Genomic DNA, 19794 nt, shown 5'->3' on the forward strand with positions numbered 1-19794 from the left:
CACTCATTTTGGTGGTTAACTAATTCACAACTCTGGAGTTGTTTGCACAAAAAAACAATGGATGGTAACCGAGCAGAGCTGAGTGGCCAAACTGTGGTATTAGGCCAAAACTATTGGCTAGGTTAGATGCAGAAAAAAATTATTTTTAATTTGCAACCTGATGGAGGTCAGTATTGATGGACTAATAGACCAAGTCCCACACACCGCTAGAAGCCCAAATATTTTTTCAGAGCTAGATGCAGAAAATTTTTTTATTCAATTTGCAACCTGATGGAGGTCAGTATAGATGGACTAATAGACCAAGTCCCACACACTGCTAGAAGCCCAAATATTTTTTCAGAGCTAGATGCAGAAAAAAATTATTTTTAATTTGCAACCTGATGGAGGTCAGTATAGATGGACTAATAGACCAAGTCCCACACACTGCTAGAAGCCCAAATATTTTTTCAGAGCTAGATGCAGAAAAAAAATATTTTTAATTTGCAACCTGATGGAGGTCAGTATAGATGGACTAATAGAACAAGTCCCACACGCTGCTAGAAGCCCAAATATTTTTTCAGAGATAAATGAAGAAAAAAATGATTTTTAATTTGCAACCTGATGGAGGTCAGTATAGATGGACTAATAGACCAAGTCCCACACACTGCTAGAAGCCCAAATATTTTTTCAGAGCTAGATGCAGAAAAAAATTATTTTTAATTTGCAACCTGATGGAGGTCAGTATAGATGGACTAATAGACCAAGTCCCACACACCGCTAGAAGCCCAAATATTTTTTCAGAGCTAGATGCAGAAAAAAATTATATTCAATTTGCAACCTGCTGGAGGTCAGTATAGAAGGACTAATAGAACAAGTCCCACACACTGCTAGAAGCCCAAATATTTTTTCAGAGCTAAATGAAGAAAAAAATTATTTTTAATTTGCAACCTGATGGAGGTCAGTATAGATGGACTAATAGACCAAGTCCCACACACTGCTAGAAGCCCAAATATTTTTTCAGAGCTAGATGCAGAAAAAAATTATATTCAGTTTGCAACCTGATGGAGGTCAGTATAGATGGACTAATAGAATGATGCTATGCCCAAAAGATTTTACTTCACTAGGTGCAGTAAAAAAATTGGTATTCTATACACAGGTGGTATATCTTGCAACACAGATAGGCTACTCCACTGACTAACACACTCTGCAATAGGCCAAAAAGGATTAGCTTTGCTAGATTCAGCCAAATGCTGTGAAAAAAACTTGCACAGCACTGGCACAGACCTGCCTGGCAAAAACTGATAGGAACTGATGTAACCTAGTCCTGAAAAGGACTCCAATTACAATTAGTCTTTACTCCCACAATCTATCTATTTAAGAGCACAGACCTGCCTGATAAAAGTCGTAGGAAATGCTGTAACCTAGTCCTTAAAAGGACTGCAATCACAACTATTCCCTACTCCCAAGCTATCTGTATATTTGTGCGAAAATTGGCTTGAAATTAACAAGGTATAGCGCACACAGCAACAGCGGTGCCGTCTAACACGCAGCTGCAGCAGTGAGAAAATGGTGGCGACGGGGAAAATGGCTTGGTCTTATAGGGCAAGGACATGTGACATACACTGCCAATCACACATGCCCTTGCTTGTGTGAAAAAAAGCACTTCGCTCCGTGTGTGCGCTGCTGATAGGCTGACAGATTGCACCTCCCCACTGCAAATGCGGGAAAGAGAAAAAAAAATGGAGATCTTCATTGTTCCTGCAGAGATCCATCCCCTGCCCCTCCCCCCACCCCGCTGTACACTCAAACTGCGTATTAACATTAATTTTCATCATTACTGAGAAAAAATCCAGTTATGATTTTGGTGCACGAACAGTTATCGAACATAACCTCGAACAGCCGAATTTTTCTCAAATTGTTCGTGTTCGCCGACCGGCTCGAACACCGCCCAAAACAGCTCGAATTTGAGATTGGCGAACAGTTCGAGTAGAACAACGCTCATCTCTACTTCTAACACCTTTAGGATGGACTAGAACAGAAATTGGAAGCCAATACCCTTTCATCCAAAATCTGTGTCTGACCTCACAAATGCTCTTGTGGATGAAGTGGAAAATGTTATAATTGCATAGGGGGAGACAAAACATGTTATGGATTTACCATATAGAATGGGATGTCATAGAGCTCCTGTAAGTATAATGTGTAGGTGACTGTCCTAATACTCTTGTTCATATAGTGTATGAGTAACGTAGAACTGTCTTAGTCGTCTGTTATCTTTAATTTACACAAGAAACCTTCAGGGCCATTATTTTTTATATTATTTATTTTGTAATTGTTTTTCTTATTATTTTTAAATGTCACCGTAAGAAGTCAGATTATATTGTCAGTCTGCACAGTCAGTATAAGGTGATGAAAAATGGCATGGTGACAAATATTCTAACCAAATTTCCCTATTACATAATTAATCTGTAAATCTTCTGCTGCATCTGTGACCTACATATTTTTTTTTCTTCTTCAGACTTAATTCAGTTACATGAATATTTCATACCCTTACCTGGATTTGCAGCTACAGTATTTCTCACAGGCGAATGGTCTGCTAATAAATGAGAGGTAATGTGCATAGTGCTAAATCATCTGGAAGACCACTGAAAAATGAAGGTGAGCAGCTGTATATGTCCATTATCTTCAGGCATCAAAATCTGTATTACAAAGTTTTTGACAGTTTGTATTTCCCAAATGATAAGTTTGTGGTAGCAAATGCTATAGCAACATGAAAAGAGCATGCCCGGCTACATTACCACTCATATAGGGTAGAACAATTCATAGTGACAGGAGGGAGAAATACTAAATGTCACCAAGCCCACCATCACAACCAGGATAGGAGTGTGAAAGTTTGCATATAACGGTAGATTACAGAGAAGAACAGGAACAAAGATAATAAAACAAAGATGAAATTATGTAACAAGCTGGAATTATGCAGAGTGTCCCATGTGGCCATGTTTTCATAATAGGGAGGAATGTTTTTGCTAGTACTGTAAGTGCTGGCAATACACTTTACTGTTGAAAGATGAAACAAGATGAAGAGTTAAGTTCACAGAAGGTCCGTGGCCAGTTGCAGATTGAGATAGACATTTTTTTGCATCTCTTTGCACATAATTGGGTATACCTCAGTTTTAGAGTCATGTTAAAGTACCACTCCAGTATATTTTATTGCAGCGCTGGAGTGGTGCTGCTTATCCAAGTTCCCTGCCCTTAGTCTCATGCTCAGCAGCTGCCATCTTCAGCTGTTCCCGGCACCGCTCCGGTCAGTCTCCAGCAGTTTATGACCGGCTGGATAGCTCCAGTGTTTGCTGGGCATTCTGGAAGTCACAACTCAATGGAAGTTTATGAGAGCCGGAATGAGGCCAGAATGAGGCTCTTGTAGACTTGAATTGAGAGTTTGTGACCGTTACCTCTGACAGAAGTTGTGGTCACGAGATGGCGGAGGAAGACCGGAGCAGCGCTGGGAACAGATGAAAACGGCAGTTGGTAAGTATAATACTAGGGCCAGGGAACTTAGTTTAAAAGCACCACTCCAGCGCTGAAATAAAACAAAAATCTGGAGTAGAGTAATACTAGTACAAGAAGGGAATTTTCTACTGCACAAACTGGTGCAATGCTGAATCTACCTGAGCACTGAGTAATGAGCTTTCCAAAGCTCACACCCTCCAGCTCTCCTAATTTCCTATAACAAATGGTTGTATTCCAACTGCAAGTACTTTGGATTGGAACTCTGTCATAGGGTATGTGCACACATTGTGCTTTTCAGGAAGGTCTGCTCTAAAAAACCTGCCTGAAAAAGTGCTCAGAAAACTCTAAAAAGAATGAATACATGATTCCAATTTTAAAATCACTTGCTGTACACACGTTCAGCTTTTGAAAAACTTTTAACAGCTTCAGGTTTCAAAAGACACCAAGCAGTTAAAGGGAACTTGACAGCTGATGCATGCAGCCCGATCCATGGGAAGCAGGTATCAGATGCTGGCAGAAAGATTTCAGCTATATTGTTCTTAATGTGCAAAAGTATCAAAACAAAAAAAAAACTATATAAATATGAGAGCAGCATAATGTCGGGCTGTTTGCTGTCATTTTGATACAATTTCTGTTTTATCTGCTGCAGATCTACCAATTCTCTGAATGCTGAGCTCTGTATAACCCCGCCCTCACCACTGATTGGAAGCGTTCTGTCTATGTACAGTATACACAGAAAGCTGCCAATCAGTGGTGGGGGTGGGGTTATACAGAGCTTATGAATATGGAGCACTACATGGCAGCAGGTTTACTAGTCCTAGTTTACTAGTGATAATCTCCTGCTGATAAATCAGTGATGTTATCAAAACTACAATGTGCATCAAGGTAAGTGATACGTCCCTGGAATCAGGGTCTCAGCCACTATATTATTCTGCTCCCAGACTAAATGGCAAAAACCTAGTGACAGATTCCTTTTAAGAAAACTGGAATTTATCATTTTTGTTCTTTCATTTTTTCTTCCCCCTGTATCAAGAGCCATAACAAAAAGATTGTTTTTGCCATCACCATATTCTGAGAGCTATAACATTTGTAATTTTTGTCTAACAGAGCGACATGATAACTTTATTTTTGCGGGACAAAATTATGATTTTAGTATGATTTTTCTTCACATAGGACTTTTTTTAATGTTTTATTCTACATTTTAAACAGCTATATGAAAAAATATGACAGTATGACTGAGTAGGAACATGGTCTGATTATACCACAGCTCCTGGGCAGTGGTGGAAGCAAAAGAGTATACAGACAGGATAGTATGGGATCACAACTAATTATTTTTGTTAGGTAAAACGGTTGTGGTAGATCGGCTCACTCGGCTATACATTGAGGTAAAAATGAAACTATCTCTTTACATTTTCAGTTGGTTTATTGTGCAGCATAAACCAATAAAAAGTTCATGGAAAATAAACATAGCCCATCCGTCTTAACGGCAAAGAAAAATAGGAAAAGAGTCCAGCAAAGTCCTTGCACGGGCCGGGGTCCGGCCACTCCGGGTTAGCAAAAAAGACACGGTTCAGGTTTAGCAGGAACAAACACACGCTCCTCTCTCTCTGGAGCTAGCCTCCAGATACTGACCACTTCCTGAGTCAAAAAGCTGACTTTTTATAGCCCCTAAACCATGCCCTGGAGTGGAGATAGGGTGGATAGCACTTATCTATCCAACTGTAAAGCATGCCTGTTAAGAGGACGGTTGCAAACAACTTTATTAAATAATGGAAAGCAACCGAACCCGGGATTCCCCGATGCAGCCTGGAGGACTGTGGCCGAACACCTTCCGGGTGAGAAGGTAAAACAACCAACTTAAATAACAATCCCTTCCGTGTTACTGCACACCGGAACGGGAATAGGGATTCGCACTTTGTCCGTTAACTGCACGAGAGATGTGCGATAAATAATGTATCTGTAGCCCTGTTTACAGCACAGGGACTACACAGCAGGCGCTAGGAAGCGTGTGTGATACACGCCGGCGTATACGTGCTCCCAGCCGGCGTACTACCGGACTGAAGAGTATCTCTCCACGTGGCTTACAGGTGGTGCCGAGAATACGGCGTCTGCAGACTGCTCGGGGTGTATGGCGACCCCTTTGTCGGAGCCAGACTGTCAGACGAAGCTACCTGCCTCCCTCCATCTAAGGCTGTCTATCCCTCGCTAAACCTGCCTGACAGAAGCTAAAGCACACGTGGAGCCCAAACGACCAAGCGTCCACACAACAACACCATCACAGCTCAATGATCAGAGCGCGCCGCCATGTTTGTGGGCGGGCTATTTAAAGATTAAGCCCTGTCCACCGTCGCACTATTGGTGATGTCACCCGCAACCAATCAGGCGGTGCCAGGTCACCGGATCAGCTGACTCCCAAACCACCAATCACGGTCCGCCATGTCACAGGCATGCTCAGTGCAGTGAATCCTGGATTTAGGCTGTAGCAGCCCAGTTTCCCTCCGCAACTTATCCTTCATGTTGCTAGGAACAAAGACCCAAAAGACAACCTGTACATCTCATGCACCAGCTAGGCATTGGGACCGATGATGATGATGAGCAGCAACTGCCCTGGCTGGACCAGAATGGGAGACCACAGAATCCACTGATGATTCTGAACCCATTTCAGATCCAGCAAACACCCAAAACCTAACAATGCCCTTTCAGTTCTGGCTATTAACCCTCTCTGCACCTAATGTGCAGGAGAAACCCCCTGTTTATATCACTGAAGCAAAAAGTCTCAGAGACACGTATCTCCCCTCCAGTATACTGCCAGTGACTTCGTCACACAGTTCACAGCATGTTTTCAAGCAATGTTTTACCTCACAGAAACAATCAGCTGTGATCCCATGCAGTAATGTCTGTATAGTCTCTTTGCGTCCTTCCCTGTCCAGAAGATGTGGCATGATCAGACCATGTTCCTGCACGGTCAGACACAGCCATTACACAGTACACAGCAGGGTCACATGTGGAAGATTATCTCAGTACAGGAACATGTTTTTAAACACTTTGTCTTGTGGAAGTTTGTTCATGGGAAAATCCCTTTAAACATTAAATACTTTGGTCAATGGTCTAGTACCCTCCAATATTTATGTATTGCAGTGCATTAGACCTGCCATTTTTACACTTTCAGGAGGCCTTTTAGATCCTACTTATGGGGGGACCTAACAGCCTACCATAACTGGTAGCCCTGGAGGTCATGGTTTGACCTACGGTTGCCATGAACCACGGTCATACTGCAATCGTGCACAGTGGTGCTAAAGGGGCTAAAGAGGCAGCGATACTCCCTCTCACTACTATCTAAATACCATGATCACTATTAACCAAGGTATCTATATGGTTAAACTGCCAGATCGATGCTAGCACCAACCCTGGCTATTACTTTAGGAGATCAGCTGTCAGCTAAGCCAAGCACCCACTTTGATCTTGTGCTCACATCAACTGGATGTACTGGTACTATCATTTGTGGGAACACCTTCGCAACTGCACCAGTATGTCGAATGTTGAGAAGGGCTTAAAATAGTCATACACTCTAGGTGATTGCTTATGGTTACTAACGAGAACGCATAATCAGAAAATTACCTATTGTTTAAAACAGGTTTTTATGTTAAACATATTTTTATATAATGCTTTTTTTTCAATTTTCCATATGATCTATATTAAAAAATGCAATCTTGCAATTTTCACAATGGCCTTTAAAGGAATATTCTCAAGTTGTCTCTTGAGCAGCTCAAAGCTCTGTAGTATCAATAATTCCTGGGTCCTATGGGGGTTGGCATTCCTCAGTACAGGACTGGTCAGTTTCCTTTTCCTACGGTCATTGTTCTGAATTCTCCAATATTATCACTATATTTACACTTGTAGATAACAGTGATTTGAACAAGCAACTGTCTCAGAAAAGTGAAAAAGTGAAAGCAGTGATTAGGAGAACTGTTCTGGAAACTGCAGCTCAAGAAGGGAGATAGAGGTAAGCAGTTAATTGCTGTATGCAATGTCCCCATATGGCTCCCCTCCTCCCTCCATGCAGGGATGCCGGCATACTCACGGCCCCAGCAGCGTCCTCACATTCCTCCTTCCATCTTTGTGCACACCGCACCATCTTCCAACGGCGCGCCTAGTGTGTGCGTGTGCTCCCCCTGCTCATAAAGGGGCAGTGCGTGCACATACTAAATGCCCCCAACCACCAACCCCCTCCCCAATAAGGAGGTGACTGAGTAACCACTTTAGTTATTCTGCTAGTGGTTTTGGTGTGTGCAACTGTATGTTGCCAGGTCTCCCGTCCTTAGTCCATTATAGTTATTTCCTAACCCGTACTGTCCCTGTAGTTCTGTGTAGTTTATATGCTCCCCTTAGGCTGTCTGTGGTACCTGAACCCTGTGGCCATGACTGCGGAACCTGAACCTTTTTGGACGTGTTGGCAGTACCTGAACCCTGGGCCACGTCGGCTGTACCTGAACCGCTTCAAGAGACCCGTGTGTCTGAACGAGAACCAATTCACAAAGTCTACATTGTCCGCACCGTCTGTCAGTCTCTGAATCCTTCCTGGCCATCACTCTGCTCCTGTGTCTCCGTCCAGCAAACCCGACTACTGGGATTGGCAGCTGCAGTACCGGGGAGTACCTAGGAGTGGTACCTGGGGGCTATCTACAGCTCAAGCCTGACTCCACCAGCAGGAGCTCCAGTGAACACAATGTATCTGTTAACTGCGCCCCTCCTAGGTAGGTCCGGCTTTGTGGCCCAGTGGGTCCACGAAGCACGTGGCCACCGGCAAGCGTGACACTGTACAGGTAACAATGGTTGTAGAGAGCTGACTGGGGTCTTAGGAGTTAACTCCTCTCCTGAAATGTTACTACTGCACATACTCAGCCAGAAAGCTGAACACAATGTAAGATAAAAGCTCTTGCAGCAGGAGAATGAAAAAAAAGGGGGCCGGCTGCGTCCTGGTGTGCATTTTTCTTGAACCCTTGGCTGGTGAGTACCATTGCCCTTTTGCTGTTTTCTAATTTGATTTTGGAATTTTTAAAAAATTCTGTTTACTGTTCTGACTATGCTGTTTGTTTTTAATGATAGAGTAGGGGCTCGCAAAATCGTGAGGACCCTTGATGTTTGGATTGCGAGCTTACGTATTTTGGCCAAAATATCAACTAATACCTCATGTGATATTTTTGCACTTTTTTATCTGCCAGGGCGCAGCCAGGCCCATTTAATGGTGACCTTGTGAATGGGGGCTTTGCACCTCTGCGATGCACGGATAGGGTGCCAGGCATCCCGCCTAATCGAATAGGAGGGGCATGTAATAGGATGCTGACCAGGCACGGTGCCGCGAGTGTGTGAATTGCACCCTATTGCAAGTTTCATCTAGCGCAATTTTAATGCTGGGCAGTTGCTCCTCCAGTGAGAGGTTGAGAGTGATTTTTCATCAGCATTCTGCACGTGTGTTACCTCCTTCTTACAAAAGGGGGCCGGCTGCGTCCCGTTGTGCATTTTTCTTGAACCCTTGGCTGGTGAGTACCATTGCCCTTTTGCTGTTTTCTATTTTCATACTCACTAAAGCAATTTGAACCCTATGCTAGAGTTGCACTCCCGGTTCACTTTAATTGATGAAAATTGATCGAGGGGTTGGATTAGTTCCTCCTCCTCTTTTTATTCTATATAAATGCATCCTTAAAAGACAATTATGATTTTACCTGATGAAGGCTAATTTTATGTATAGCCGAAACGCGTTGTTTGTATAAAAATAAACTGGATTATTCCTGAAAGATTTGGAGTAAGTAATGAATCACCTGGAAGCGCTGGAAAAAAAACTGGAAACTCTTTCTTGCATTTAAACAATAGGTTATTTTCTGATGACACATTCCCTTTAAAAAGGATCTGTCATCCTACAAATGCCCTACAGAAAGTATATTCTCAGTCTGCTATGTAATTTTTTCCCCTATTAGTTTCTTGAATTGGAACTAGCTCCACAGGCTCACTCACTTTTATCCTTAATTTATTTCATTTGAAGTGGCTATTACGCTTATTGTCCTTTTATATTATCTTAATATGTTGTTCACCTATAGCTTCATAATTTAAATGAAATAATTAATAATAAAGAAATGTTATTGTTTCATTTTCTCAAGGCCATTATTGCTGTAGTCAGATAATAACATGGTACAATTCTCTTGGTTGCTATAAGAATCTCTCTCAGTCCGTACTTAAAGGACCACTCCTGGTGAAATGTATAAATGATATTGTGTTTAGGGAAGGTTCTGATGGCTTAAAGGGAATGTGTCAGCAGGATTTCACACCCTAAATTGTTTGCACACCCTAAACTGTCTATATGTGCATATACAGTCCTGCTCATTGTTAAGCATTACAAACTTGTAAAAAACTCATGAAACAATAAAGTTAGTTAAAACCAAGCACACCATTGTTTTTCTTAGGAAATTCTCAATAAGATTGATGTGTCATATGACCCTCTTCCCATTGAAAAACATAAAGTATGGTCCAAAATGGCCGACTTCAAAATGGCCACCATGGTCACCACCCATCTGGAAAAGTTTTCCCCCTCCCATATACTAATGTGCCACAAACAGGAAGTTGATATCACCAACCATTCCCATTTAATTTAAGTGTATCCATATAAATGGCCCACTCTGTACATTATTTGAATTGATATGCAAATGAGGTTGTAGATGTAAAGTCTCTGTCACTCCAGCTCTATTCCCAGCCCAGCGCCACCTCTTACTTCTTTACTAACAGCCACTATGCTGTGTGACTTTGGGCATAGAAGCCAACAGTCAAGTAGGGGGAGGCAATTCTGGGTGGGGAATAGAACTGGAGTGACAGAGGCTTTGGATCTGCATATCAATCCAAATGGTGATTTCTCAGTTATCTAGGAACAGACAGGTCATGTAAAGGTATTTCTGGACTTTAAAAGAGAATACCAAACAAATCCACCTTCCCCCTCAGGCTCTCCATTTGGCATAGCACACGACATGCATTTACCTAATGCTTCTTTTAATGTAAAAATGAAATATATATATTATAGAAGGTTTTGCTAGGGTAAGCCTATAGCTCTAGAACTCTAGTAGAATGCTATATTACCAATTATTTTCACAAGTTATTTTTCATGCACTTGGCTTTAGATTAATAGCTGAGATTTGAATTTTTCTTTATTGTATTTCCTTTACATTTTGTGAGTTTTGATTTATTTCAGGGGTTAACATAGAAGGATAATTTTATCTCCAGCAAGTAAAGTGATTAATTGTGCTTTCCTTTTGGAAAATGTTATATAACCCCTTGTTTAGGTAATACAGTCTTTCTTCTCATTATACTCAGATTATTAAAGAGATTAGTTTTTCTCTTTTTTTACTTGGGAATATTATGGAATTCACATTTGTTCCTAGATTAATAGTTAATATTGTTTTATACAATATTGTTTTTATATTCTGTAATTAAGATGTTGCAGTCTATTTTGACTTCAATGACAGTATAATTTTAAAACAATTTTGATGATCTGATTACAGGCAGTCCCGAAATACAAACATCCAACTTTGGTTAAAAAACAAATAATAATAATATTACTGACCTTACTATTCATCTCTCCAGCCACCCCACTGCTCAATGCTCACCTTTCAGTTATTTCTTTCCGCCATCATGCACCGTATCTCCAGCCTCTTTACTATAGGCTAGGACTTCTGGCCATGTCCAGGCCTTGAAGGATACTGTGATAAGATCGAGGCACATATCTTGATGTCAAGATGTTGCAAAATTACAACATGCAGTGACCTCCAAAGCATGGATATCTCTGCAAGGCTTGGCGTATTCGGAAGAGGCTGGAGATGCGAGCAATGGGGCAGCCAGAGAGGTGAGCGAGGAGGTGAGTATTGTTTTTTTTAAACATTTGACGGCCCTGTACCTGTTTTAACTTACATACAAATGTAAGTTATGAGCAAACCTAAAGAACCTATTTAGTTCATAACCCAGGGAGTATCTGTACTACACTTTACTAATGCATAATGTAATCATCTATTTAGGCCCTGATTCATCAAGAAGTTGATGCCAGAATTCGTCAAACATAAAACTTGAAATGTCACAAACTTTTGTTTTTTTGTGTCTTTTGGCGTTCTTATACAAGTATCAGCCAGCTCCGCTAACTTTTTGAAAAGTTGGTGGGCGACACTAGAGTAGTATGAAGTGTGGCCAATCCTGACCCAAAAATTTATCATAATTTAAGCCATGAATGTGGCATAAATTACACTAGAAATGTAGACCAACCTCTGGCTGGAGGAACATTTCTGAAGGATGTGCACAGCAGTTGCAATATGCTACAAATTCATTAATAAGCACAAGTCCTAATGAATCTGGCTCATATTACTTCACAACTCTCATCATTAAGACTGGCATACAACGTCTTAGTGTTAGGGCCTTAGTGTTAGTTAGACCAAGATATGACTGAAAATGTTACTTTTTATTTTCAGTAAATTCACCTTTTTTAGGTGTTGTATTAGTAAGAGTATTGGGAAATTCATTTTTTTTAGACATCTTCAATAGTGTTGAGCGAGTATGTTCTATTAACCCTTTCGCCGAGTATGCTCGAGCCGAGCTCCGAGTATTTATAGCTACTCGGTGATATGGTTGAATCGCTCCCGTGTGCATGATTTGCGACTGTTTGACAGTTTTAATACATGTGAGGAATATCTATTTCTTACACATTCCTCACATGTAATAAAGCTGTCAAACAGTTGCAAATCATGCACACAGGAGAAATTCAAACATATCACCAAGCAGCTGTAAATACTCGGAGCTCGGCCCGAGCATACTCGGAAGAGAATATACTCGCTCAACACTAATCCTCAACGTTGTGACAAATATTTTTGAAACAGCCACAAAATACTAAAAGCTTTCTGCATTTTTTATTCATTAAAAGTGAACACTCACCTAAATTGTACCAGACATCCATTTCACCACTGAGGGTTCTCACATCAACAATCGTTTGCCCAAGGAAGTCATCTGATTCTTTCTTGAAGTGCTGTTTCACCCTGGATTTGATGTCATCATCTTCATCCCAAACCCTCACTTTGATCCGGTCTGTAGAATTGTGGCATTCACTGTGTATAAAATAATGGGAAACAAAATATATTAATCATAAAAATATTTGTGTTAATATTAGTTATTTGCATTAGACAAATGTAATGTAAAAGTCAACACTAATCATGCAAAGTAAGTTTAAAGAGTTCAGCTCTGAATCTGAAGGATTGAGAATGCAACTGCTTACTTGTGTAGAAGCAGCTCTATCTCCAAGTTAGAATTTTCTGGGATTCAACTGGCACCAGCAAGGTCAAAGAAATACAAAGGCAAGTGATTTCCGAGACTCTCCTAAGAAATCTGAAGTGTTTGTTTATTTTATACTCTTTCTTACATGATAGAAAATAATGGAACACATTGCTGCATAATAAGTAAAGATACTTTTTGCATCCACCCAGTTTAGTCACACTCCTCAACCAGACTTTGGATAGGGTCACACAACGTTTTCTCTCTATCCGAGAAAAACTAGAGTTTGATCAGAGTGTGATCTGATCAGAGGTGGAGAGGAAAAAAAAAGGTTCTCTACCTCCTCCATTATTTCAATCTGTGAAAATAATGCGAGTTTGGTCCGATTTTTTTTCACAGATCCAAAGACTTGAATGGGTGAATGCCATACGATTCTAGGAGGCAGATCATGAATGCTGCAAGCAGTCCGAGGAATAAATTGGACATGTGAACAGCCCATAGAATAACATAGGTACTAGTGCTATCCGTCAAATCAGAATATTTTATGGGTATAATATTGTAGCGCCCCGAGGGTTCGGTCGCTACAGAGGTATTGCATCTCACCCAGAGGTGTGATATCTCACTTCCAGGTAAGGATGGAGTGTGGCTCAGGACCCTAACACACACATGCACTACACCACATTTCCGGGGGACAGGGCGACAATGCTCCCAAGAGAGAGCACAACTGCCCCTGTCCCTGGCTGGAGTGGGGGGAGGGAACACCTAGAAAGGGTGAACCCGGTAGTGTGTGGTGGGGAGAGTAGATTCTGAGTGCACTGAAAAGTAGGAGTATAAAAGGTGGGAGCCATCTTAGAGACAGTGTTCAGTCAGAGGGAAGAAGTGACAGAGCAGGGCCTCTGTGGAGCTCTACTCCGGAGGCGGGCTAGGCTGTGAGGCCCTGCCAGGAGAGTAGAAAGTGGGAGAGAGCAGAGAGAGAAGGAGGCAGGGAGCAGGGGCTCTGTATGGGCTCTGCTCCGCAGGCAGGCCAAGTCTCAAGGCCTGGGCCTGGAGGAGAAGAAAGGAGAGGAGAGGAACTGAGGAGGCTCCAGGAGTGGAGTGAAGGGACCCCAGGGGTGCGGACCGGCCAGCCGCCACCGCACGCCCGCCGCTGCCAGAGTAGGGGGGTCAGGCCAAGAAAGGGAACCGGATCCCTCATCTAGTGGAGGAGAGCAACTACCCTCAGCTAGTAACCGGAGGCCGTGGCATTGCAAGTGTACGGCCCCTCACTACATAAGTTAGGAAGGCACCATATAGGACCCAGGGAAACGGAACATACATTTGCCTGCCAAGGCCCGAGGCAGCTGGACAGAAACGTGGTCAATTGTTGGGTACGACAGGCCAGAGAAAGGACACACGAAGGGGGTCCTGAAAAGCATTCCAAAGATACCTGGGAGTTGGCCGAGCCCCTCACCTGGTGAGCACAGCACGACGTGGGCAGCCATTACCTGCAGAAGTGGCTTGGAGTGTAAAACTGTGAGTAAAGACCCTGGACTGCATCACTGGACTCTGAGTCATTACTGTTGCTACCGCGCACCATCACCCCCACCATCTGCACGCACTGCCCTGAGGCTATACTCCTCCCGTGGGGAGTTATACTACCCCCTGCTGCGCACACAACATCAGCCTCAGCGGTCTGCCCGCAGTGGCGGTTCTCAGTGACCGCAATCCATGGGTGGCGTAGTCGGACATTTAAACATTACTAAACCAAAGAAACAGATCCGCCACTGGTTTGACCGCCACCGGGACTGGGTCGCCGCCATGGAGACTACAACCCTCAGCATTACACAGAGACCCGGCTCCGGGTATTCCCCTACACACACGGCCCAGGGGGCGCGTCAACTTTGGCGTAGTCGGGAGGATCGAAACCAACCCGTTATCATCGGGTATTGTGAAACTAGAGACTGTTTCACTGTATTGAATGTGGCGCCCGCCCCAGAAGAACGGACGCCATTATGAGCGCCCCAAAAGACAACAAGAAGCCACCTCACATCGTGGGCCAGGTCCCAGAATGGCGCCAAAGACGGAGCCCAGCTCCAACAGCCATGAGTGCGGCTGTAGAGATGTCCATCAACGTGGGGGGGCTGCCCCTGAGAGTGATTGTCAGCAGATTGCCCCAGGACCACCCCCAACAGGGGCGGAAGGGAAAGAAAACCGAAGGGCAGGGTGTGGTTTGGATCAGTCTTGGAGGACCACACCCGGAGATGGTGGGGAGCGCCAGCCCCAGTTCCCTGACCAGTGGCCTACTGCAGGCCAAAGCGGAACCATGCAGCCTCACAGAGCTGATGGCCCAGCTCCCCGGAGAGAACCCTGAATTCCTCCGGGCTGGACTGGAGGATTTGGACCGGAGGATGGTCGAGGCGCAGCGGGAGGCCATCGCGCGGTGGAAAGAAGAGATGGACCGGCGGGTCGCGGCCCGGCAGCAAGTGGTGCTGCAAGCATCCGACAGCGTGCCTGCCCCTAAGGACAGAGGAGGACCACCGGAGGCTGAGAGCAGCGCTGCAAAGGGAGCAGGTAAGGGGGACGCCCCTGCTACAAGCCCGGACGCCACTAGCCTGCCCCTGGACCCCGTCGCGGAGCCGATCGCCCCGGAAATCGCTGCACCTCCTCCGCTCCCACCGCCTACACCTAGGCCCCAGGCCCCGAGCGCAGCCACCAGACCACGCCCCATGCCGTGCCCCTCGATCCAGGGTGCGGTCGGAGGCGGCCCGCTCCAAGCCTGGTTGCAAGGCCTGATGCCCAGAGGCTCCTTCCACCAACGGGCGCCCTCGGTCCCAACACTACCACCCCTGGGCACGGACTTATACAGTCAGCTAGTCGGTCCAGATGGAGAGCCGGTCCCCCTGCTACGCGGAAGGGTTCACCCTTGCCATCGGAGGGACCTGTCCGTAGGGGCCAAAGCCCCACTTCCTCCACTCCTGCCCGCTCCGCAGCCAGTCACCATTCCCCAGCTCCCGGATGAGGAGGTCCAAATCGAGTGGGACCAGGCCGGGGAGGACTTGATGGGGTTCTCGCAAGAGACGCGGGCGGACGCAGCCTGCAGGCGAGAGTTCTGCCGCCGGGAGATAGCACAGTTGGAGAAGGAGAAGCAGGTGCAGTGCGGGAGACAGGAACAGCTAGAGGCCCGGAGCGCGAAGGAAAGGACCCGGACCCGCCGAGACCCCCAGGCTGCACGCGGTCCCAAAGTCACCGGGATCGTGGTCAGGTTCCACCAGGAGAAGGGGTGGGGGTTCATTCGGGACCCGACAACCGACACAGACCTCTTTGTTAATCGGAGGGATGTGGAGAGTCGCCTGCCCAGGGGTAACCTGAAACGGGATCTGTTCCCGGGGGATCAGGTGTCATACACCTGACACCGAGGCCTGCGGGGGTGGTACGCCCTCAACGTTCAGAGGGTAGAGGAACAGCACTACCCTGAATCCTGCTACACGGAGGACCCGGACGGGCCTGAAGAATGTGAGGAGCAGGAACATCCACAAGGGGGACACCGCCACTAGAGAGCAGCGGCAGAAGTTGTACATAGTTACCCATCAGGGTGAAGGAAAAAGAGTTGTGTCATTTGCGGATTATGGGGAGTTCACCCGGTTTGGGATTGCTGTCAGTTTATTTGTTTGCTAAAGTTACCCGAAAAGGGTCTGTGAACTATCCGGCTGAGGACTGGGAGCAGCCAATTCATTCTATCCGGCTGAGGACTGGGAGCAGCCAACCCTTGTAAATAGTTGAACTTCTTAAAGTGCCCCCTATTGGTTTTATACACACCTACCTCAATGAATACCTGAAGGTGTTTGAAAGTTTGCACTTAGTAAAATTGCATCTTGTTGGGTGACATGGACACCTGGTCGCGGCAAGGACTGTGGCCTGTTAAAGAGACTTCGCCGTTGAAATGTTGCTGATAATGTTTTATATTTTCTACTTAAAAGAATGTTTATGAAGAAAATGGTATTACAGGTGACAGATGTGTTTATGCAAGTGAAAAGAGTTTTTATAATGTCTGATGTATGTGAAGAAAGTATTATAATATTTTTGAAAAAAGAAAAGTTTTATGAGAAGTAACGTTAAAAAAACAACAAAAAACTTTAATTCTGCATGTCTTGAAATCAATTGTCTTTTGCTCTGTTCCAGCCCACGGATATGCTGTGATTTACCAGAGGGGAATGTAGCGCCCCGAGGGTTCGGTCGCTACAGAGGTATTGCATTTCACCCAGAGGTGTGATATCTCACTTCCAGGTAAGGATGGAGTGTGGCTCAGGACCCTAACACCCGCATGCACTACACCACATTTCCGGGGGACAGGGCGACAATGCTCCCAAGAAAGAGCACAACTGCCCCTGTCCCTGGCTGGAGAGGAGGGAAGGGAACACCTAGAAAGGGGGAACCCGGTAGTGTGTGGGTGGGGAGAGTAGATTCTGGGTGCACTAAAAAGTAGGAGTATAAAAGGTGGGAGCCATCTTAGAGGCAGTGTTCAGTCAGAGGGAAGAAGTGACAGAGCAGGGCCTCTGTGGAGCTCTACTCCGGAGGCGGGCCTAGCCTGTGAGGCCCTGCCAGGAGAGTAGAAAGTGGGAGAGAGAGAGAGCAGAGAGAGAAGGAGGCAGGGAGCAGGGGCTCTGTATGGCTCAAGTCTCAAGGCCTGGGCCTGGAGGAGAAGAAAGGAGAGGAGAGGAACTGAGGAGGCTCCAGGAGTGGAGTGAAGGGACCCCAGGGGTGCGGACCGGCCAGCCGCCACCGCACGCCCGCCGCTACCAGAGTAGGGGGGTCAGGCCAAGAAAGGGAACCGGATCCCTCATCTAGTGGAGGAGAGCAACTACCCTCAGCTAGTAACCGGAGGCCGTGGCATTGCAAGTGTACGGCCCCTCACTACACCCGTTAGGAAGGCACCATATAGGACCCAGGGAAACGGAACATACGTTTGCCTGCCAAGGCCCGAGGCAGCTGGACAGAAATGTGGTCAATTGTTGGGTACGACAGGCCAGAGAAAGGACACACGAAGGGGGTCCTGAAAAGCATTCCAAAGATACCTGGGAGTGGGCCGAGCCCCTCACCTGGTGAGCACAGCACGACGTGGGCAGCCATTACCTGCAGAAGTGGCTTGGAGTGTAAAATTGTGAGTAAAGACCCTGGACTGCATCACTGGACTCTGAGTCATTACTGTTGCTCCCGCGCATCATCACCCTCACCATCTGCACGCACTGCCCTGAGGCTATACTCCTACCGTGGGGAGTTATACTACCCCCTGCTGCGCACACAACATCAGCCTCAGCGGTCTGCCCGCAGTGGCGGTTCTCAGTGACTGCAATCCACGGGTGGCGTAGTCGGACATTTAAACATTACTAAACCAAAGAAACAGATCCGCCGCTGGTTTGACCGCCCTGAGCCACGGGACAGGGTCGCCGCCACGGAGATTACAACCCCCAGCATTACACAGAGACCCAGCTCCGGGTATCCCCCTACACACACGGCCCAGGGGGCGCGTCAATATCAATAGAATGATTATATTATAAGTGGTGTACATACAGAACTGCTTCTACATTATGTTAAATCTTGTAGTTTTTTCTCATAGATAATTTCCATTATATACCTTTTCATACACAAATATTTAATATTTTGTTCTTTAAAGTCATTTAGTTAACTTTGAGATCCTATCTGTAGTACATATGTTTTTGGAAATATATTAGTTTGTGCATTATGCAGTAAACACAAATAAAGCTGTGTACATTAAATGCACAATACTGAATACAAGGACATCGGGCACATAAATCTAGGCGCTAGTGTTTACATTTAATAATATGTATCGTAATACACTGAAATGCTGTATTGAGAGCTGACAGAACCACAAGACAGCAGATGGATAGCTTAAACCAAAGCTGATTTATAAGCTCCTGAGATGCTTCTGAAAGCTCTTTTACCCATTCATTGCTGACATGGCCTGTAAAGTAGAGCATCACAAAGAAAGCCTTTGTTTTTACAGGGGAGAGAACACAGTTATTTTATGCAGACAACATTCAAGAGCACAGTCTGGCTCTTTTGTGGTCTATTTTATGAGCAGTCCCAAGGTCAATGGTCCAATTGTGACGGGAACAAGTTTCAGCATAGATCTATAGAACTGTTCTGATGCAGGGACATATCCACTATAGAAAATAATTCTAAGTTAACCCCTTAACGACCATGGGTCTTTTTGTTTTTGTGTTTTCATTTTTTGCTACCCTTCTTCCCAGAGCCAGAACTTTTTTAATTTTCGTTCAATATGGCCGTGTGAGGGCTTATTTTTTGTGGGACGAGTTGTACTTTTAAACGGCATCACTGGTTTTACCATATCGTGTGCTGGAAAACGGGAAAAAAATTCCAAGTGCGGTGAAATTGCAAAAAAAATGCAATTCCACAGTTGTTTTTTGGGTCCTTTTTTTACCACGTTCACTGATTGCTAAAACTGACCAGCCATAATTATTCTCCAGGTCATTACAAGTTTGTAGACACCAAACATGTATAGGTTCTTTTTATTTAAGTGCTGGAAAAAAAAATCCAAAGTTTGCTAAAAAAAAAAAAAAATGAAGCCATTTTCCAAGACAAGTAGCGTCTCCATTTTTCGGGATCTGGGGCCGGGAGAGGACTTATTTTTTTCGCGCCGGGCTGACGTTTTTATTGATACTATTTTGGGGTAGATCCAATGTTTTGATCACCCGTTATTGCAATTTATTGCAATGTTGCAGCAACCAAAAAAACATAAATCTGGCGTTTAGAATTTTTTTCTCGTTACGCCGTTTACCGATCGGATTAATTCTTCTTTTATATTGATAGATCGGGCGATTCTGAATGTGGCAATACCAAATATGTGTTTGTGGTTTTTTTTTTAAATTATTTTATTTTGAATGGGGCGAAAGGGAGGTGATTTAAACTTTTATATTATTTTAGTATTTTTAAAAACATTTTTTTACACTTACTGCATGCTTCTATACTCTCCAAAGCAGACTAGAAGCAGCAGTTGTC

At 44.6% G+C, this 19794-nt stretch overlaps 1 protein-coding gene across 1 annotated transcript in view; it reads right to left on the reverse strand.

Annotated features, from left to right (window-relative positions):
- Window positions 1-19794, reverse strand: part of UNC13C (unc-13 homolog C) — an 861108-nt gene that overhangs the window by 523528 nt on the left and 317786 nt on the right. The window contains exon 12 of the mRNA XM_073653015.1: window positions 12445-12614. Coding sequence (XP_073509116.1) covers window positions 12445-12614 — 170 coding nt within the window. The remainder of the gene's footprint in view (window positions 1-12444; window positions 12615-19794) is intronic.

Source organism: Phyllobates terribilis, unplaced genomic scaffold (assembly GCF_046119375.1).
Source record: "Phyllobates terribilis strain yellow unplaced genomic scaffold, ASM4611937v1 Scaffold_11__3_contigs__length_659146591, whole genome shotgun sequence".
In the NCBI taxonomy this organism is placed as follows: Eukaryota; Metazoa; Chordata; class Amphibia; order Anura; family Dendrobatidae; genus Phyllobates; species Phyllobates terribilis.